Source organism: Mercurialis annua, linkage group LG1-X (genome assembly GCF_937616625.2).
Source record: "Mercurialis annua linkage group LG1-X, ddMerAnnu1.2, whole genome shotgun sequence".
Lineage (NCBI taxonomy): Eukaryota > Viridiplantae > Streptophyta > Magnoliopsida > Malpighiales > Euphorbiaceae > Mercurialis > Mercurialis annua.
Genome location: NC_065570.1, coordinates 26,123,717 through 26,146,401, shown reverse-complemented (window position 1 = coordinate 26,146,401; position 22,685 = coordinate 26,123,717). Strand labels below are relative to the sequence as shown.

At 35.6% G+C, this 22,685-nt stretch overlaps 2 protein-coding genes across 2 annotated transcripts; both read left to right on the top strand.

The window, feature by feature from the left end:
- The first annotated feature begins 11,317 nt into the window (after positions 1-11,317).
- Positions 11,318-12,754, top strand: LOC126667443 (uncharacterized). The gene is made up of 2 exons (XM_050360419.1): positions 11,318-11,879; positions 11,961-12,754. Exons 1-2 carry the CDS (start codon positions 11,318-11,320, stop codon positions 12,752-12,754), a joined length of 1,356 nt encoding a protein of 451 aa, XP_050216376.1.
- A 3,289-nt stretch (positions 12,755-16,043) lies between these two features.
- Positions 16,044-17,388, top strand: LOC126667428 (uncharacterized). The gene is made up of 4 exons (XM_050360403.1): positions 16,044-16,231; positions 16,334-16,433; positions 17,185-17,247; positions 17,338-17,388. Exons 1-4 carry the CDS (start codon positions 16,044-16,046, stop codon positions 17,386-17,388), a joined length of 402 nt encoding a protein of 133 aa, XP_050216360.1.
- The last annotated feature ends 5,297 nt before the right edge of the window (positions 17,389-22,685 follow it).

Here is a 22,685-nt window from a genome sequence, read left to right as displayed (position 1 = left end):
TTGTGTATATGTGTTAGGAGCGGAAAAACGAGATTTAAAAGAACGTCGGAATGGCCCGGGGATCGATTTCCCCGGGACTGGCCTGCTGTGCGCCTGCACAGCAGTACTTAGCGGGACGTGTGCGTGGGGATTTTTCTGGACTTTTCGGCGGACTTTCGAGGGGCGATTCCGAGATGTTTTCGCCTAGTAACTCGACGTGTATTCCGACCGAATCTAAAATACTTTAAATAAATATTTTTAAACCTAAAGTTAGGTGTTTTAAAATGAGATTTTAAAAGTAAAGTTAAACGTTTAAAAAGGACTTTAAAAGAGTTAAAGTCGACGTTTAACCAGTTTAAAAGATTTAGCAATCGGCTTTGCTAAATAATTAGTATACGACTGTGAATTGTTTTGACAATCAAGTCTATACTATTAAATGATTTTAATTATACCTAAAATGACTTATAGAGAGAAGTATAAACGTTTTCTCGAGGTGAAAACGGTTTATATGGTTTTTAAGAAATAAAAGACCATAAGTGTTATGTGTTATATGTTTATATGATTTGTCTGGACCTAGATTTCAGGACCTAGATGTTTATAGCAGAACAAATATTAATGTGTTGTCTTGTGTGTTTTGTATGTTTGATCCGACTAGCTATCCAGCAGTCAGACAAGGCTCCAGGGAGTCTATCACACATACGGCGGTGCTAAGTAGTAATTTAGCAGTACTGTGAGTTTACGTGTTTACTTTTGAATATCAGTATTCAATTATTTTAAATCCATAAATCGCAGTAGTATAATTTAGCCAAGAAAGGTCCATTGGAACGATCTACCTATTGGGCAGCAATAGGGTTGTGTGATCACCAACATCGATTTTTAGATGTACTTCTGTCGAGGTATAGAGGTATGTCTGTCGTGTAAGTCATTGGGAAAGTAAATGCCCTGACTTCACGGGTAAACCCTGAGACAGCAGTAATACAGTTATGGTCGCGGGATAAACCGCGATGGCAGTTTCATGATTACGGTCCAGGTACCAGAGATACAGAAGTGGACGGCAGTGACTCGGGTCACGGTCCTTATTCTGTTGTCTATAAGCTCGTAAGATAAGTGTGTCTGTTAGGACAATTTTGGACTAGGGTTTCAAATGGATCGACATATTGGTAACATATTTTATATATATAACTGTTATATATATATGATGCGATTTTGGTATTTACTTGTAAACTGTTTACTCACTCAGAAATATTTATATTTCTGACCCCGTTGTTGTTATCCTATTTTTCAGGAAACGAGCTTTGAGGTTAGTCGAGCTTCCACATCCTTTCTTCAGGAAATCTCTTCTTGGGTAATGTACATAGGATTTTGTACTCTTAGTGTGCTGCAATAGTATAAGTGTGATATGCCAGCAGCCGTGCCACTAGTCCTCTGTTTAAATACTCTGATAGGATCTAGTGCACGTGTCTATACCTTCTGGATGGCTGCTTAGTGGCATATTGTATCTAGTTACCGAGTCGGTCTCGTGTGTTTTAACAGTATGTTTTTATACGCCGGCTATTTGTAACCGGTCCGCTGTGTATTTTAATATGTTTAATACCACCGTTGCGAGACGCAAGATGTCCGCACTATTTTATTAAACATATTAACTATGGTGTGTGGATAGGAACGGGTCTGCCTGTGTGTTAAGGCAAGCGAAAGATAAGTCCCTGGTTTCCAGTAATCACCACGCCAGGTTTTAAGAAGGAAACAAGGGTTGAGATAACAAGGTTATCTAACCAGTACTTCTGAAACCATATCTCGCTTATAAGTATATTTCAGAAATGTGTTTGCGTTAAACAAGAAAGGTTTTAACGGTGTTCTCTGAAAATGGATCGTACGTGAGATACGATCCACTAATAATATTTGCGAAAAATTTCTAGAGGTTCTAGGCTTGCTACGGGTTTCGGAACAACCATTCCCATTCCCTAGCGCCGGTCATGACTTGGATTAGGGTGGAATTCGGGTCGTGACAAAGGTGGTATCAGAGCAACGTTTTATGTACTCGACCATCCGAAGTACTGTTGCTGATACTGTTAAGTAAGATGTGTTAATAGTTGTGAGGATTTGTAGTAGACTATTGCAGCAACATAGGATTCGAGTCATGTCTTGATCAGTTTTCAGTTGTTGAAAACCTTCAGCTATAAGTAGAAATCCGTAAACCTGTGTAGTGTATATGTGATGTTTGATCAGGAACATATGAAATGTTCTTGTGTTTGAAACGCGACGCTAACGAGGGAACATGTGAGATGTTCCTATGTTTGAGACGCGCTATTAGAGTAGTACGCAATGGTCAGACAAATTGACCAATATTTAAAGAAGATGATTCTGTTCGAATACAGAACAAGGCGAAGATTTCAGAAGAATCGTTTGTTCGAGAAATTAGTTAGATTTTCTCTGAACTATACGTGTGATTGCTATGTGTTTTATTTTATATGTGTTTATAAGGTGTTATCTGTTATATGAAAACATGTTTTTCAATAACTGTTATATCGGCCACTTGCGTTATGGCCACATGTGTTTCAGCATGTCTGGGCCTAGTCGAGCTCAGCCGCATGTCGTGCCTGATTGACATGGTTTGCTTAGTCAACCAATTATGCCTGATAATCCATTAGAGGCTGAAGATTTTGCTTCAGTTGATAAGATGGATACAGACGATGATGCTATTGAATTAGAGGATCTGGAGAGATCAATGGGAGACATAGATGTTATTGACGACAGTATTGATTCACTGTCTGAATCTACTGTTATATCAGCCTATATAGAGTTTAGGCTGGGGGAAGGATTTAGAAAAGATAAACAATCTAAGGATAGTTCAACAAAGGATGAGTCATTCCCCAGGTCAAAGGTGGGAGAATGGGTATGCTAATAAGGAGCAAGAGAAACAAAGTTTGAATAGATTGAGACGCTATGTGAGAATGTTCATGAGGAAGGTAAAGGGAAACTTATACGCCGATGCGGACGAGGAAAAGGTCTGATGATTCGAGAGGCACTACCGCCTCGACAATCATCATCAGGTATCGTTTAGATATGTGTCTTACATTTAAGTAAGTACGTTTATGTGTTTTAGTAGGAGATACTAAAACTAGAAAACATAAAGTACAGAGATAGAAAATATCCTTAAACAAGAACACACATACTAATGAACAATAACTGTTAATAAACAGCCTGATGATGAATAATAACATAAAAGATAAATATTAAATAAAGAACTATAAATCCTAATGTGAGGATTAGGAAAACCTTGAAATGGCACAGAGAAGTAGTTTGAAAAGAAACTTGCTATAATTTTGTTTTACAGTTGAACGTATAATTGTGCTCAGATGCATTAAAGGTGCATGATGCGAAAATCACTATAGAAGAAGCATACCTGAATTTTATATATATGATATATATACATAAAATGATTTTAATTAGGGCATGCATCATATATATATTGATATATCAGTATATCAATGAAAAGTGAATTAAAATAGCAACTCTTTGGGGATGAGAGATGTCATCACCCTGAAGCACAATTGTATGAAAAAGGTTTTGAACCGTGAATTTGAGAATTCACAATTTGTTTTGAAAGTGAGATTTAAAGAAAGGCTTGCAAGCAAAACAAATTGATTTGTATTTGTTAAGCGTCAGTGTACGCGAGACAAAAATGTATTTTCTCAAACGAAAACTCTGTGATAGTGACAAGGTAGATGTGAAAAAGGGATAAAGAATAACGGTTTTTATTATAAAGACTAATAATAAAGACCTAAATTCTAATGTTTCATACCGAGACATTAGTTAATGAAAGTACGGGAAGAGTAGAGTGAGTGAGAATCTACATTCTTACTCAGGAATAGACTGATATAAGTCTAGTGATGAACTTTTATGGTAAATAAAAGTTCGAGGGTAGACAATAGAAGATTGTCACGATTAAGATAAGAGAGTAGGATCTAATTAAACACAACTCGATTAGTTTGACTTCAAGTAACTATATGTGAACAAAGTCATACACACGTGTTTAATTAATCGGATTGGAGATTAGTCTTACAGACAGAGCAGATGTCAGTAATGGACATATCTCTTAAATCCACACGAGTGGTTAGATAAACTAAAATTCATAAGTCTGAGAGGAGTAAACCTCAGCACTTAAATAATAAACAACAACGAAACATCTACAAGAAAGATGGTAAAAGAAAGTATGAGTATTCTCAGAACCGAGTAGGTATGCTACTAGTTCTGAAATGAATAAAGAGGATCAATGAATATGTTAACGACTAACGGAGTTATTAAGTCGTGTTAACAGATATTCATTAATGAAAATGATTATTAAATCATAAAACGAATAAATAATATACTTAAAAGATATATCAAACCTTGAACCAACATAAAATAAAGATGTTATCAAGGTGTAACGGAGATGGAAATAGTGAATTGGACGAGTGAGTTTCAGATGTTGTATGGAAACTAGTAGGGTGTAGTAAAACCCTAATAACGTATGATCAAACCGTTAGATTGGTTTGATATTAGGATATGATAGTCCCAAGACGGTTATCTAAGTTTTAACTGTTGCGATCGTTGAACGGAGCGTTGGAAGATGCTCGATGATGGAGATGTTGTCGTGGAACTTGCGTGAACTTTTGGCAGTGAGCCAAAGGTGCAAGTGACAACGATAAGAAGTGTAAACTTTAATTAACTTGGAATTATCAACATAAGCTCCATATATGTATATAAATGAATTTGAAAACTGTGATGAGACAGTAGTTTCAAAAGATGAAATTCCGAGAACCGAGCCTTATGACTGTGAGGTCTTGGCTGGCTGGTAACGGAATATACATGTAATGTACATGTATTTTCAATGTCGGGCCAGAAATATGTATAGTATGGCCGAGTAAAAATAGAAAAATGTTAATAAACATTTTGTTTTCAAAGTGAAATGTTTGAAAACGGAGCTAAAGTTAATAGTTAGTTAATTAAATGCGATAGTAACAGCTATAGTACAGTTATGGTAACTGTTAGCTGTGAACAAGGAGAATATGTATATAGGAAATAGGTTATGGGTTATAATTAACCTTGAAAATACCGAAATCTAGTAACGGGAGTATAGTTTTGTGTGATTGTGGAGTAAGTGAAAAGGTGTTTCGCGGTGAGATAATTAGGTTATAACCTACCCTTACACCTGTACGAACACATCATTAATGAGTGGAAACCAGTAATTCAATCTGTAACAGGAAGTTACTATAGATTGATAAGGAATTAGTAGACATTCTATACAAGATATAGAATCATGAGAAGATAAAAGACATTCTATACAAAATATAGAATCATAAGAGAGTGTAAAGGATGTTAAGGAAGAGTAGTCTGTTTATGGAACAGGAGTTCCAACAGATAAAGAGGGTAAGGTTAGAAATTAAAAATACTTAACCAACATTACCCTAAAACGAGTAACAGATATGAAAAAATTTATAATAAGACTAAAAATCTTAATGATAAAAAGGTACAATAAAATGTACAACCAATAATAAATAGCGAACTAGAAAGTTCAAGGAATAAAAAGAAAGTGAATTCAAAGGTGATATCATAAGACTTAGTAACAAGTTGATATCCCAGAAATGAGTTCAAAGTTTGTACTGTTTGTAAAGAACTACAACAAAAAGGAAAAGTAATAAGATGTATAAAGAATACAAGTATGGCTAGTAGCCAACTTTAAGGACGATTTCGGAAACCGAAAAGAGGTCGGATTAAGTTCGACTCTTCATGGAAGTTGTAGATTGGATGTCAAAATATGGGAATTTGAAATAATATTTGGAAAAAGACTGGTTCATTGGCTTCGATAACAGCCATGCCGGCAGTTTTGCAGTCTTTTAAAATTAGCTCAAAGAGCCAACTTTGAGGTCAATTTCTGATACCTTCGAGAAAGAATCTTAACTCGAAGTCTAAACGGAAGTTGTAGAACGCATTTCCGAATATAAGAATACCAAATTTATTTGGTAAACAGACGCTTCAGGATAAACGATCTGGGTAGCCGAAGTAGGCTCGAAGTGAAATAACATAAGGGAATAACACGAGGTTAATAAGTTTAAAGATTTCTGATAACAGAAGTCAAGGTTATAGGTTAGGAACCTATAAGTGAAAGTACAGTGACATGAGATGTAAAGCGATTGAGATATATGAGCTGCAGTTAGAGAAGAACTGCAAGGTTTAGATAACCAGTGTTCGTATACTAGTAAAGTAAAGTATAAGGTCTATAAGGACAAGTAAAGTAGAGATGGAAAAGTGAATAAAAGAAAGGTAGTAAGTTAACAATAGTGCACAGCTGTGCAATTGTGCCATAGACGACATCAACTGTGCCATAGATGGCAGCAATTATGCCACAGACAACAACAGTAATGTTTATGCTGTGAAAAGCATAGAACATGAAATGGAAAAGTATTGTTGGCTATATAAGTAAAAGAAAAAGTGTATGTAAATTCGAGGACGAATTTATATAAGGGGAGAGAATGTAATAATCCGTATTTTTATAAGCCACGTATAAAGGTTTTATTAGCCGGGAATATGCAAATTAAATTTAAACGTAAATTTAATTTATAAGTATCCCTAAAAGTATGTTATAATAATAGGAGTTTAAAAATTTAAATCGAGGATTTAAATTTTAATAAAGAAATATGATGGGACTAATAGAACATAAAATACGACTGGAATCGTAAGATAAATATATATTGATAATTAATATATCAATATACCACTCTAAGTGGAGAGTTTAATATTTCGGACAAAACTCCGAAATTAAAATGTCGAAACTCGGAAGTCTCGACGTGTAATTAAAGAATATAAGTTTATATATATATATATATATATATATATATATATAAATATATTATTAAAAGAAAAAAAAAATGATAAGAAGAGAATAAGAAGGAGAGGCGGTGTGAAGTGGTAAGCAAGTTATGGAAAAGGTATTCCTTAGTCCTTGGATTTTTTACTTTAATTAATTTTAGTTATAAACTAATTAAATATAATTAATTAGTCCAAATTAGAATAAAATAATTTATAAGTCTCGAGCGAATAATTTTGGTGTCATTATTCGCGAAATAATTTGACGAAGCTACCGTCAAAGTTTCATGAAATTTGGACGTCGTAATTTTAATCAAGCGGGATTGATTTGGAGCTAATAAATCTTCCGAGATTTATTGAAAATAAAATATAAGTCGGATGAGAATAAAAATTATATTTTATTTTATTTTATTGATTTTTGGGTAAATTTTCACGAAATTTGAAAGTCGTTTCTGTTTGAGCTACGGACGACTAATTAAGAAGTTGGTTTAAAGTGCATGATTGAGCTAGTATTAAACGGCACTTTAGCCATTAACTATATATATGTTTCAAATGAGCTAAATGAGTACAGATAACTCATTTGCTCATTTCCTTAGCAAATGAAGAGCTGCTTAGCTCTCTGGGAAGCAGGCGACATTAGGATTTCGGCAGCTTCGTCCGTTTCTCGATTTTAACTCCGTTTCTTCAACGATTACTCGACTAATCGAGGTATTAATTCCGTATTAAACGTTTATTTTAATATATTTCGATATATATCGAATATATATACGTTTATAAACGGTTACCGTATCGAATCGAACGTATACCTATTATTTTTACGTTCCGAATGTGAATATGGATAGATTGGATTGTGTATATGTGTTAGGAGCGGAAAAACGAGATTTAAAAGAACGTCGGAATGGCCCGGGGATCGATTTCCCCGGGACTGGCCTGCTGTGCGCCCGCAAAGCAGTACTTAGCGGGACGTGTGCGTGGGGATTTTTCCGGACTTTTCGGCGGACTTTCGAGGGGCGATTCCGAGATGTTTTCGCCTAGTAACTCGACGTGTATTCCGACCGAATCTAAAATACTTTAAATAAATATTTTTAAACCTAAAGTTAGGTGTTTTAAAATGAGATTTTAAAAGTAAAGTTAAACGTTTAAAAAGGACTTTAAAAGAGTTAAAGTCGACGTTTAACCAGTTTAAAAGATTTAGCAATCGGCTTTGCTAAATAATTAGTATACGACTGTGAATTGTTTTGACAATCAAGTCTATACTATTAAATGATTTTAATTATACCTAAAATGACTTATAGAGAGAAGCATAAACGTTTTCTCGAGGTGAAAACGGTTTATATGGTTTTTAAGAAATAAAAGACCATAAGTGTTATGTGTTATATGTTTATATGATTTGTCTGGACCTGGGTTTCAGGACCTAGATGTTTATAGCAGAACAAATATTAATGTGTTGTCTTGTGTGTTTTGTATGTTTGATCCGACTAGCTATCCAGCAGTCAGACAAGGCTCCAGGGAGTCTATCACACATACGGCGGTGCTAAGTAGTAATTTAGCAGTACTGTGAGTTTACGTGTTTACTTTTGAATATCAGTATTCAATTATTTTAAATCCATAAATCGCAGTAGTATAATTTAGCCAAGAAAGGTCCATTGGAACGAGCTACCTATTGGGAAGAAATAGGGTTGTGTGATCACCAACATCGATTTTTAGATGTACTTCTGTCGAGGTATAGAGGTATGTCTGTCGTGTAAGTCATTGGGAAAGTAAATGCCCTGACTACACGGGTAAACCCTGAGACAGCAGTAATACAGTTACGGTCGCGGGATAAACCGCGATGGCAGTTTCATGATTACGGTCCAGGTACCAGAGATACAGAAGTGGACGGCAGTGACTCGGGTCACGGTCCTTATTCTGTTGTCTATAAGCTCGTAAGATAAGTGTGTCTGTTAGGACAATTTTGGACTAGGGTTTCATATGGATCGACATATTGGTAACATATTTTATATATATAACTGTTTTATATATATGATGCGATTTTGGTATTTACTTGTAAACTGTTTACTCACTCAGAAATATTTATATTTCTGACCCCGTTGTTGTTATCCCATTTTTCAGGAAACGAGCTTTGAGGTTAGTCGAGCTTCCACATCCTTTCTTCAGGAAAGCTCTTCTTGGGTAATGTACATAGGATTTTGTACTCTTAGTGTGCTGCAATAGTATAAGTGTGATATGCCAGCAGCCGTGCCACTAGTCCTCTGTTTAAATACTCTGATAGGATCTAGTGCACGTGTCTATACCTTCTGGATGGCTGCTTAGTGGCATATTGTATCTAGTTACCGAGTCGGTCTCGTGTGTTTTAACAGTATGTTTTTATACGCCGGCTATGTGTAACCGGTCCGCTGTGTATTTTAATATGTTTAATACCACCGTTGCGAGACGCAAGATGTCCGCACTATTTTATTAAACATATTAACTGTGGTGTGTGGATTGGAACGGGGCTGCCTGTGTGTTAAGGCAAGCGAAAGATAAGTCCCTGGTTTCCAGTAATCACCACACCAGGTTTTAAGAAGGAAACAAGGGTTGAGATAACAAGGTTATCTAACCAGTACTTCTGAAACCATATCTCGCTTATAAGTATATTTCAGAAATGTGTTTGCGTTAAACAAGAAAGGTTTTAACGGTGTTCTCTGAAAATGGATCGTACGTGAGATACGATCCACTAATAATATTTGCGAAAAATTTCTAGAGGTTCTAGGCTTGCTACGGGTTTCGGAACAACCATTCCCATTCCCTAGCGCCGGTCATGACTTGGATTAGGGTGGAATTCGGGTCGTGACATTAAATGAATTTTTGATTTCGTTGTCTCTAGAAGTAGTGCTTATAAGTTTTATGATCATTTGTCTGTCCTTTCTCGGTGCATGTGCTGGTCAATAATCATGGCATGCATGCTTGATAAAAGATCTATATTGCTAGCTCATGGAATAACTGTTACAATTGAGATACTTTCTGTTTCAAGGGACCGTACCCCTGCCGTCAATTAGACCTTTTTGGATTTTTGTAATGGACTATTTTTTATGAGCGTCTTACACGGATCTCAAGCATCTAGAGGAGGTCTTGTAGTGTGCTCCTCCTTCCACTCTTTAGATTGTCTCGCTCTCATAGATAGATGGTCACTGCTCTGGTGGTGGACTTCTTTGTTTGTGGTGTCCTATCCGGGCTAGACGTTCGTTTCTAATGTGAGCTTCTACTGCTAGACGCCTTTGAGTCGTGTAAGCCTTCCGGTTTATGGCCAAATCTTTTTGTGCCAAGAGACATGTGAGAGATCTCTTGTGGGTACTACCACGCAAGCCACTATCCCGATAAGATAGTTGTCCGACTTTTCTCATTATTCAGAGGTATAGTCTCTTGCGACCGAATTATCTCTAGAAGTTTTTCACTTCTTTGTACTGGTTATTTAATGAGCTAAAGACATAACTCGATCTTATTAATGCATGCATATATGGCTATTGAAAATAACATGTCTATCAGGTTAAGACATCTCATAAAAGAGCAAACTTAGATTTCATCATCAACGCTGAGAATCAAACTGACAAAACGTTCTACACCGCGACAGGTAGCGCAGCGTCAGTATTGTGCACCACGATTGGTAGCGCTCAGGATAAGGCGCTACCACCAGAGACTATTCTCGGGCTGGGGGAGAGTAAACCGGAAACAAGGGAGAACAACATTTGCATTGTGCACCGCGATAGGTAGCGCTCAGGATAGGGCGCTACCACAAGAGACTATTCTCGGGTTGGGGTAGAATAGACCGGATATAAGGGAGCACAGCGTTAGTATTGTGCACTGCAACAGGTAGTGCTCAGGTTAAGGCGCTACCATCGGAAGCTATTCTCGGGTTGTGGGAGGATATACCAAAACAAGGGCGTGTAGAGTCAGCATCACGCACCACAACCGGTAGTGCTTGGGCTCGGGCATTACCAAACCACCCACGAGTTGGTACCTCTACGGTGGGCAGTATCCTGGTCGTTGTCGAACGGTGAGCTACTTTTTAACGTGAATTGACCTACTTCGCCAATTCACGTTAAAGAGGGGGAAAACTGTAGACACCTATTTTTCGGACAGGTAAAAAATGTTATGATATTGAGGCATCCAATGATAATTTCCAGAGAAAATTGTCTAAGCTATCGATCCGTTTGTGCAACATCAAGTAGACATGTCAGTGCGCAACAACAATCTTGAGGCGTTGAATCGCAATTAACCGCGAATAGCCCATAAAATACTAAGAAAATGTAGTCTAAGTCCTAACATTATATACATCTAATTGATGTAGTACATCTTCTATTGGATGGATGAGCATAGAGATGATCCCATTGGCCTAGAAATGTATGTAGAGTCTGTGCATGGTCCTGGAAATGCATCTTTTAATGAACAGGAACAGTCTGAGGATAATGCTCCACCGCAAGATGAAAATCCCTTGCTGCAATAGTTTATTGAAATGTTGCAAAGAATAGCAGCACCACTGCACCATCGAGCACAGGAACCAGAAATTGATAAAAACTATGAGAGAGTTAGGAAACAAGGGGCAAAGACATTTGGAGGTACTACAGATCATGCAAAAGCTGAAGAATGGTTGAGAAATACAGAGAGAGTTTTAGACATAATTGAATGCGCTCCTCAACATAAGCTAAAATATGCAATATCATTATTTGAGAAGGATGCTTTGGATTGGTGGGAAACAAATCCAGGAAGCGGAAATATGCCATTAACTTTAACTAAGGATGATTTCCTTAGAGAATTTGGTGAGAAGTACATGCCACCAGTATATCGTGATAAAAAGAAAATTGAATTCATGGAACTGAAGCAGAATGAGTTATCAGTGGCTGAATATGAACTTCAATTTGTCAAATTATCAAAGTATGCACCTGAAGAGATAACTACTAAGGAAAGGAAAAGAAGTAAATTTGAAATGGATTTGAACCTTGATATTCGAGAGAAAATTACTGTTAAGACTCCTACTTATAGTGCATTGAGGGCAGAAGAAATACCAGTTGAAAGGAGTGAGATAGAGTCTAAAAAGAAGAAAATGATTGGGACTTTTAATGCTCATTCAAGACATGTTAGTTCCTTTTCTTTTTGAGGATCAAGTTCAAGTACTAGTGGGTATAGAGGAAAGGGAAGAGGTCAGTCGAGTAGGCCAGCCTCAATGTCATCTGGCAGAGGTGGATATACATCTACTGGGTTTCATAATAGACAACGACCAACAAGGTCAGTTAGTGTAGGATCGACTCCAGTGTGTGTAAATTGTGGTAGAGTACAGTCAGGGTACTGTTGGGGAAGAAACCCTATTGTGTGTTATAATTGTCGTAAACCTGGCCATATTGTTAGAGATTGTCCACTCAGGAGAGGTTTACTTGAAGATTCTCATGCCATGGGTCAGAGTAGTGTGGGTAAAAATATACACAAAGTGGGTGTTGGCCGTGGAAGAGGGAGAGGTAATAGAGGAGGAGGAGGAACATTTTCAGCTATACAGTCTGGATATACAGGCAAACCTCATACCCGAGCAAGAGTATTTGCAGTGACGAGGCAAGATGCACCTACTGCACCTGATGTGATTACTGGTATATTTTCTATCTGTAACTATGACGCACATATGTTAATTGATCCTGGATCTACATGTTCATTCATATCACATGAGTTTGTATTATGTGTGCATGGCATATTAGAACCATTGGGACATGATATGTATGTTTCTATGCATGCTGGGGGTGTTATTATTGTAAATATTATGATAAAATCTTGTCATATGATTGTGGATGGTATGACCTTACAAGCTGATTTGGTGGTTGTTCATTTGAGAGAGTTTGATGTTATATTGGGTATGGATTGGTTGTCAAAACATCATGCATTTTTGATTGTCAAACTAAAGAAGTAGTTATGGAAATTCAAGGGCAAATTAAAACAATTATTGTTGGGAAAAGGAAAACAGTGCCTAATTGTTTTTTTTTTTGACGAGTAGTGCCTAATTGTTTAATCTCTGCTATTACTACATTTCATTATATAAGAGATGGATGTCAATCATATTTGGCTAGTGTAATAGATATGACTAATGTTAGTCCGGGGGTTTCAGAAATTCTAATAGTGAGAGACATTCCAGATGTGTTTCTTGATGGTTTGCCTAGTTTGCCACATCATAGGGAGGTTGATTTTGAAATTGAAACTATGCCTGGGTCAGCTACAATTTCTATTGCACCATATAGAATGACTCCACTAGAATTGAAAGAATTCAAGAAACAGTTAGAAGAACTACTTGATAAGGGGTTCATCAGGCCAAGTATTTCTCCCTGGGGCGCACCTGTGTTATTTGTGAAAAAGGAAGATGGTTGTATGCGATTATGCATTGATTATAAGCAATTGAATAAAATAACTGTGAAGAATAGATATCCAATGCCAAGGATCGATAATTCACTTGATCAATTGAGAGGTGCCACGATATTTTCTAAAATTGATTTGCGGTCAGGATATTGGCAACTTCGAGTTGATGAGAAGTCCATTCCTAAAACTGCATTTAGAACTAGGTATGGTCATTATGAGTTTATTGTGATGCCATTTGGATTGACGAATGCTCCAACTGCTTTTATATCATTAATGAACAAAATGTTTCAGCAGTATTTGGATCAGTTTGTGATTGTGTTTATTGATGATATTTTTATCGGCTTAATTACTTAAAAACCCTCACCTTTAACTTTGTTTTCGTTTATACCCTGACCTAGGAAAACTCATGACCTTGTCTTTATGTTTCACCTCTACCCTCGAAGTATTAAATTTACCTCTTTTTATTTGAAAAGAGGTTTAAAATAGTCCTTCTTTTTTAGTATATATTCTAATTACACATCAAAGTTATTAATTATACAAAAACACCTTCTTCTTTAATAAAATCAATTAATCATAATTATTTAATTATTCCCGACCTACAACCGTACTCCAATTTTAGAACCCACTATCAAAATTAAGAACCATAAAAAACTCTTTCAATAAAATTAAATTAATTTTTTTTTAAAAAGAATTCACCCACCGCCACTTTCCTCCTTTCGTGGAAGGAGGAACCGTCGTCCTCCTTCCATGGAGGAACACGTTGTTCCTCCATGGTGTTCCTCCTTCCCAAGGACCATGGAGGAACAGCGTGTTCCTCCTTCACGTTGTTCCTCCATAGAAGGAGGAGCAGCTCAGCTCCTCCTTTTCCGACATCTGTTTTAAAAATAGAATTCTTTATAAATAATAATATTTAGCGGTTTTTCAAATTAGAGTATAATTGTAGATTGTAATTAATAAAAAATATTTTATTTATTTTATTTTATTTAAATTAAAAAAATTAATTTTAGGATTTATTTGAATGTTTTTAAAGATGAAGTACTTGTTTGTATTTTTTTAGTAGAAAAAGGTATAAAATAACCCTCAAATTTAGTTGTTTTTAATAAATCATATTTTTTTTGAAATTTGGGGTAGAGGTGAATCATAAAGTAAGGTCATGAGTATATGTGACAATTTTCCTAGGTCAGGGTATAAACAGAAACAAAATTAAAGATGAGTGTTTTTTTAAGTAATTAAGCCTATTTTTATCTATTCTCGAAGCCATGAAGAACATGAACAACATTTGATAATTGTCTTACAAGTTTTGAAAGATTAATAACTTTATGCCAAGTTTAGTAAATGTGAATTCTGGTTGGTAGAAATAGCCTTTTTGGGGCATATAATTTCAAAATATGGTGTACAACCAGATCTCCATCAAAGATTAAAGCTATTCTTGAATGGGAGTCACCAAAGAATGTTATCGAAGTTTTCTGGGTTTAGCAGGGTATTACAGAAGATTTGTGAAAGACTTTTGTGTTATTGCAAAACCGTTGACAAATTTACTGATAAAGAATGCAACTTTCAAGTTGATTGACACATGTGAGAAAAGCTTTGAGGAATTAAAGAAAAGTCGTACTTCAGCACCAATACTTTCCTTACCATCTGAAAATGGAGGTTATGTAGTTTACACCGATGCATCAAAATAAGGCTTTGGATGTGTATTAATGCAACATGGGAAGGTTATTGCTTATGCTTCTAGAAAACTGTGACCTCATGAAGTGAATTACCAAACTCATGATCTAGAACTAGGTGCCATTGAGCATGCATTAAAGACATGGAGACATAACTTAAATGGTGAGACGTTTCAAGTTTTCACAGATCATAAAAGCTTGAAATATATTCCTACATAGAAAGAGTCGAATTTAAGGCAAAGAAGATGGATTGAGTTACTGAAAGATTATGACTGTACTATTGATTATCATCCTGGAAAAGCAAATGTTGTTGCTGATACTTTGAGTCGAAAGGTTGTGGATCGTATGGCATGTATGCTCTGATATGATATTGAATATTTAGTTGCACTTCGAGGAATGAACACTTGGTTAGACACACATGATGATACCTTATTAGCCACCTTGCAAGTGAAGGCTTCTATTGAAGATAAAATTATAGAAACTCAGTTTGAAGATCCTTATTTACAGAAGATGAGAAGAAAGGTTGAACAAGGAAAACATGACCAATTTGTTCTGAGAGATGATGGTCTTTTGTTAAATGGCAGTCGTGTTTGTGTTTCAAATGTGGAAAACTTGAGGGTGGATATATTAGAAGAAGCTCATAATGAACCTTATAGTATGCATCCTGGAAGTACTAAAATGTACAGAAATATGACGCCTTTTTATTTGTGTCCAACAATGAAGAAAGATATGTCAGAATTTGTGGCTAAATGCTTAACATGCCAACAAGTGAAAGTAGAACATCAGGCACCTGCAGGTAAACTTCATTCTTTAGCTATACCAGAGTGGAAATGGGAGAAAATAACTATGGATTTTGTTGTTGGGTTGCCACGTACATTCAGAAAGCATGATTCTATATGGGTTATTGTTGATAGACTCACTAAATCTGCTCATTTCTTACCTGTTCGACAAATTGATTCCCTTGATAAATTGGTTGCATTGTATATTTTTGAGATTGTTCGATTGCATGATGTTCCCATTTTAATTGTATCCTTGATGGAATTTGCCTACAATAATAGTTTTCATTCTAGTATAAGTATGGCTCCATATGAAGCACTGTATGGAAGAAAGTGTCGAAGTCCAATGTGTTGGGATATTGAAGGAATGCGACAACTTGAAGGTCCTGAAACAGTTTAAGAAACTATGGAAAAGATACAAACAGTCAAACAGTGTTTAAAAGCTTCACAAGATCGGCAAAAGAGTTACACTGATAGACATCGTAGGGAAATTGAATATGAAGTGGGTGAGAAAGTATGCTTGAAAGTATCTCCACGGAAAGGAGTTTTGAGATTTGGCAAGCAGGGAAAGCTTAGTCCAAAATATATTGGACCGTATGAAATCATTGATAGAATTGGACCATTGGCTTATCGACTAGCATTACCGGGAGAGTTATCACAAATTCATGACGTGTTTCATGCTTCCATATTATGAAGATATAGATCTGATCCTAGTCATGTGATACAAGAAACGGGGGTAGAACTCACAGGAAAATTAGTATACATAGAGGAACCTATAGAAATACTAGGAGTAGAGGTAAAGAAATGAAAGAATAAAGAGATACCAATGGTTAAAGTAAGATGGAATCGTCATTCTCCAAAAGAAGCTACATGGGAGGTGGAAGAACATATGAGAAGGAAATACCTTTATCAATTTTATAATGGTGGTAAGTTCTTATATTTTGAGACGAAATTTTCTAAGGTGGGGAGAGTTGTAACACCCATATTTAAATTGCATATAGTGATGCTCATACATTTCATGCATTTCGATGGTCAAGAGTAAGCGTCGTTCATTTGCATTTACGTGAGCATTTAAAGTAATGATTGATGTTAATTAAATGAAAATGATGGGGTTTGATTAATGCTATAACTATTCAAAATGAATAATTGGTAGTATAACAAACAACAAATATATCAGAACCAAATTGGAATGAAAGTACGTCGGAAAACTAGGTTGATTTGAGTGGTTTGAAATGAAATTAAATTTTAGGTTAGAACTGAACATATAAAACATTTCAAGGATTATATGAGATATTGGTATTGATAAATGATTCTATGAAACCAAATGTATACTATCATAATAAACCCTAACTACATGTTAAATATCACCTCTTAAGCTTTATCCTTATCAAAACTAAACCTAGAAAAAGAAGAGAGAAGAAGAGGAAATCCTTGCTAATATTCAGAGATTATTCCATCAATTAAACATAAAATCATTTAGGTTTTAAGGTTGAATCAAGAATTTGAAGAATTAAGGTATGTGTAATCATTTGAATTAGTTGTTTTAGGTTTTCTGGTTTAACTCTTTTTCTGGACGAATTTCGGTTCATGTTGTTGGTGCTATAAGTTGCGTTATTCAACTCCAAACTGAACGATTCTTTAGTCTATGTAAACTATAATTGTTATGCTTTGGGTTTTATTATTTGAAATTGTTATGATAGCCTAATAGTCCATACCATGTTGTTGCTCTGTCTGCCAATACAGCCAGATAGGGTGTCACCAAAACATGAATATCTCATAGTATTGAGATCTAATTGGGTTGGTTCATTTTGATATATTTTATAGACTCATATACCTATAACTCCACCAAAGGGTTTTGCTAAATTGTGTTTATATTGATGTGTGGATCACTTTGAAGATATGATATATGTTCTGCCTACTTGTAGAACTATAGTTGCATCTTTAACTACTTTTAAAGTTGATACAATGAGTTATACATTTCCATATTATTTAATTATTGTTTCTCTGGATTCTTTAGGATGTAAACTAAAACTGTTTAGTTTCGACAAAAGACTAATTCTGTCATTTGGATGGTGAATAAGGAAGAAACATTTAGTTGTATAATCTGTCTAGACAGTTTAATTTAATGGTGTTGTAATGTGCATAATCTGATTTATGCTAATCCAATTTATGTGCTTCCAATTTGAAATGAAACTATATACTCAAATGTACAGGACTCATATCAATACGTTTCATAAATGATTTTTGAGTTAGGAGTAGTACCTATTTGAAGTCATTACACATAATCTGCCTAGAAAAAGGGGTTATAGTTACTAGTTTATTTCCTTATGAAAATTGAAGAAATAGTTACACCTTTTGAATGAATTGAGATTACATATGTGAATAGGTACTTATAGACCAGAAGGAAATATGACAGACAAGCCTGAAACTTCACGGGTTTGAGACTCGGTGAATTGAGTAAGTGAATAGATAGTGTTATACTTGGTATATACGTTTGTTTGCAATTGCAAATGTGTGTTGATTTGAGACGTAAATGCGCTTGTGAATTATCGTTGAATTTTTGGTGTGAGTCATGTTTTAATTTTGAGAATCATGTCATGCTTATGTTTGGATATTCAATGATAATTGAGATATTCGTTGGTTGCCTAAAATGTCAATTCGAGTCAACATCGTGAGAATGAGTTATTGGTTTCCTAAAGGGCAATTCGGGCCAATAACTTATGTTGGTTGCCTATACGGAGATTTAGGCCAACATGTGAATTACGCGCATGATTGAATATCCTTTTATAAGCTTGATGTTGATTGGAATTGTGAGATTATGTTTGGTTTGAACTGACCATTGGATTGTTCTGTTGGTTATAATTATTGCTTATGTTCAATGGATTATTGCTTGAGATATATATTAGTTACTTGGAATGCTTAGAAATGTGTATATTTAGTATGGAACAAAGGATCACTTTAACCCCTGAACTTGGCACAAAGTATCAAAAACGTCCAAATTACCAAAACAGGATCACTTTTACCCTGAACTTGTTAAATTTGGTACAAAACCCCCCTCCCCACTCTCAGCTATGAGAGTGAGATACACTCTTTTGTTTTAGTGGTGTTTTGTTTTTCTAGGTTGTTTTTAATGGTAAAAGGTTTAAAATAATCCTAATTCATTTAATATTATATAAATTAGTCCATAATAAATAAAAAAAAGTTAATTTTAAAACTTTACATATCAAAATTATATTAACTGAAAATATAAAGGACCTTTTTGTTCTTTTTACAAAAACTTTTAATATTTTCCGGCAGCTGCTCATCTTCAAACGAACCCATATCTGGAAACCTAGATCTGGGTTTGTGCTTTCGTCTCTCATCAGATGAGAGACGAATTGACTTCGTCTCTCATCTGAGAGATGAAGCTCGTCTCTAATCTGAGAGACGAGTTCGTCTCTCAACAGAGACGAACTCAGTTCGTCTCTGAGTTCATTTCTCGGCGGCTGGTGGTGTTTTGGGCGGTTTTTGATGGTTTTGGGTGGTGGTTGATGGGTTTTTGGTGGTTGTTGATGGAGGAAGAGGAATAGTGTTGGTGGAAGTAGAAGAAGATGGGTTTTAGATTAATAATGGTTAAATATTTAATTAGATGCCACATCAGCGTAGGGGTTTATTTGAACCGGTTTTGCCAAGTTCGGGGTAAAAGTTATTCGATTTTGCTAATTTAGACGTTTTTGATACTTTGTGCCAAGTCCGGGGTAAAAGTGATACGGTTTTGCTAATTTAGACGTTTTTGATACTTTGAGCCAAGTTCGGGGGGTAAAGTAATCCTTCGTTCATTTAGTATGCATATATCTATTTACATATTGAGTTGCAGGCTCACCCCTCTGCGTTATTTTTTTGTGCCAAGTTAGATAAATGAGGTTTTTTGTTATTTGCATAAATATTTATGCAAATAAGATAGATAAATGAAACGTTTGTACTAAGAGTTAGTATTTTATGTGAGATAGTATGAGTGTATATGGATATGCTTTAAGCTAACACTTTTGTGTCGTAACATGAAATGTATTTAATTGGATTATGTGTTGTTAGTTATAACTTTATGAGTAAATAATATTTTAATTAAGAGGGTGTGACATTTAGTGGTATCAGAGCGGGGATTAGATTGCCTAGGGCTTAGAGTTGTGATGCATATTGGCATAACATGCATAACATGCGTAACATGATATACATCTAATTGATGTAGTACATCTTCTATAGGAAGGATGGGCATGAAGATGATCCCATTGGCTCAGAAATGTTTGTAGAGTCTGTGCATGGTCCTGAAAATGCATCTTTTAATAAACAGGAACAGTCTGAGGATAATGCTCCACCGCAAGATGAAAATCCCTTGATGCGACAGTTTATTGAAATGTTGCAAAGAATAGCAGCACCCTTCTCCCCCCACAAGAACACTTCCAAAATACTCCCAAATATTCCAGACGGCGATTCGGACCAGAAAACGTGTTTTTGAGCTCATTCAAACTCGGAATTTGGCCCGATTCGAAGCCCAGAATCATACTTTTCATTACCTAGCTGTTTCTAGTAGTTAATGTGGCAGACCCAATTGTAAACCGGGCCCCGAAGCTCAAATATTGTAAACTGCAAACAAACCGGGCTTAAAGACGATAGACCGCAAACCCAGCCACTTCCAAAAGCCGTACCGGGATGGTTCGAACTCCAATCAACCTCATTTCAAACCAGTAGAACCGTATCGACGTGACGAACAACTCTCATGTTCGGTGAGTGCAGCCCACTCACAAAGTCAACGAGGTTTAAAAGTATTCCTATCCTTGTATGTATAGCAACTGTAAATGGGTATGCTTGCAATGTATACTGCTTTCAAATTGGCCCAGCCCAGTCCATCATTAACAGGCTAAAGGACTAACAACCTCAAAGAAATCAAATCCATTCCAGCAAATCACCTAAATGACTTAGGTTAATCACATGAATATGTAATTAGAATGTGTATAGGCTTTAAAGATAGCCAATAAAATCAACCTGAGTTAGACATCCTAATAGACTATTATGCATGCAAATTGACCAGACCAGACCTTTACTTGCTTATCTCTTAGATTATTCCTAAGTGCTATTGTCCAGTTCAGATCAAGTCATATGCGAGTCAAACTTGTTTAAGACGCATTCATCTCTGATTCCAGCTTTGATATCCTGTGAATTCCACTTGATTGTCGATATGAGATAAGGGTAAATCTGTTAAATAACGAGGAAGGGCCCTTTAAGAGAGTACATGAGAATCGGGATATGTCCACGAACCTGGTCTATGGCTCGGCGTACTGTAATCTCGCCGTAGGCAAGTGAGATTACCCAGTCGATATAACAGGTAGTCTTAGCACGGCTAGGTGACGACACCGCAATTTATCAAACTTAAACCAAAACCGAGTCGACCATAAGCCTGGGCGAGTGAGGGGACGATTCGTCCGGAACCCGCTTCGCGCACAAAGCCAAACGTTTACAAACGTTACGAAACAAAACCAAACGTTTCACCTTTTTAACGATTGAAGCCAAACGTTTACAAACGTTATGAAACAAAACCAAACGTTTCACCTTTTCAACAATTTAAGCCAACGTTTAAAAACATTACGAAACAAATCCAAACGTTTCAACTTTTTAGATATTTAAGCCAAACGTTTACAAACGTTATGAAATAAATCCAAACGTTTCATATTTATAGCGATATAAGCCAAACGTTCAATACGTTATAAAACCAATCTTAAAACGTTACGAAACAAATACAAACGTTTCACCTTTTTAGCGATTTAAGCCAAACGTTACGAAACAAATCTATATGTTTCATCTTTTTTGCGATTTAAGCCAAAAGTTGAAAACTTTACGAAACAAATCCAAACGTTTCACATTTTTAGTGATTTAAGCCAAACGTTTACAAATGTTACGAAACAAATGCAAACATTTCACCTTTTTAGCGTTTAAGCCAAACGTTTACAAATGTTACGAAACAAAACCAAATGTTTCATCTTTTTAGCAATTTAAGCAAAACGTTTACAAACGCTATGAAACAAAACGAAATGCTTCACCTTTTTTGCATTTTGAGCCAAATGATTACAAACAAATCCAAACGTTTTACATTTTTAGCGATTTAAGCCAAACATTTACAAACGTTACGAAACAAATCCAAACGCTTCACATTTTTAGCGATTTAAGCCAAACATTTACAAACGTTAAGAAACAAATCCAAACATTTAAAATGTTACGAAACAAATCTATGCATTTCACATTTTTAGTGTTTTATGCCAAACGTTTACAAATGTTAAGAAACAAATCCAAACGTTTAAGACGTTATGAAACCAATCCAAACGTTTAAAACGTTACGAAACCAATATAAACGTTTCACCTTTTTAGCGATTTCTGCAAAACGTTTACCAACATTACCAAACAAATCCAAATGTTTAACCTTTTTAGCGATTTATGTCAAACGTTTACAAACGTTACGAAACAAAACAAAACGTTTAAAACATTACGAAACAAATCCAAACGTTTCAAATTTTTAGCGATTTAAGCCAAAAGTTTATAAACGTTACAAAACAAATCCAAACGTTTCACATTTTTTAGCGATTTAAGCCAAACATTAATAAACGTTACCGATCAAATCCAAATGTTTCACCTTTTTAGGGATTTAAGCCAAACGTTTATAAACGTTACGGAACAAAACCAAACGTTTCACCTTTTTAGCAATTTAAGCCAAACGTTTACAAACGTTACGCAACAAAACCAAACATTTAACCTTTTTAGCGATTTATGCCAAACGTGTACAAACGTTACTAAACCAATCCAAACGTTTAAAACGTTACGAAACAAATCCAAATGTTTCACCTTTTTAGCGATTTAAGCCAAACGTTTACAAACGTTACGAAACAAATCCTAGCGTTTCACCTTTTTAGCGATTTAAGCCAAACATTTACAAACGTTATGAAACAAATCCAAACGTTTCACCTTTTTAGCAAATTAAGCCAAACATTTACAAATGTTACGAAACAAATCCAAACGTTTCACC

Coding starts and splice junctions, on each gene's coding strand:
- LOC126667443 (XM_050360419.1), top strand. CDS start 11,318: ATGTTGCAAAGAATAGCAGCACCACTGCACCATCGAGCACAGGAACCA. Junction 11,880..11,960: donor AGAAATACCAGTTGAAAGGA/GTGAGATAGAGT, acceptor TTTCTTTTTGAG/GATCAAGTTCAAGTACTAGT.
- LOC126667428 (XM_050360403.1), top strand. CDS start 16,044: ATGGAAAAGATACAAACAGTCAAACAGTGTTTAAAAGCTTCACAAGAT. Junction 16,232..16,333: donor AGTCCAAAATATATTGGACC/GTATGAAATCAT, acceptor CATATTATGAAG/ATATAGATCTGATCCTAGTC. Junction 16,434..17,184: donor TAGAAATACTAGGAGTAGAG/GTAAAGAAATGA, acceptor TAGTTGTTTTAG/GTTTTCTGGTTTAACTCTTT.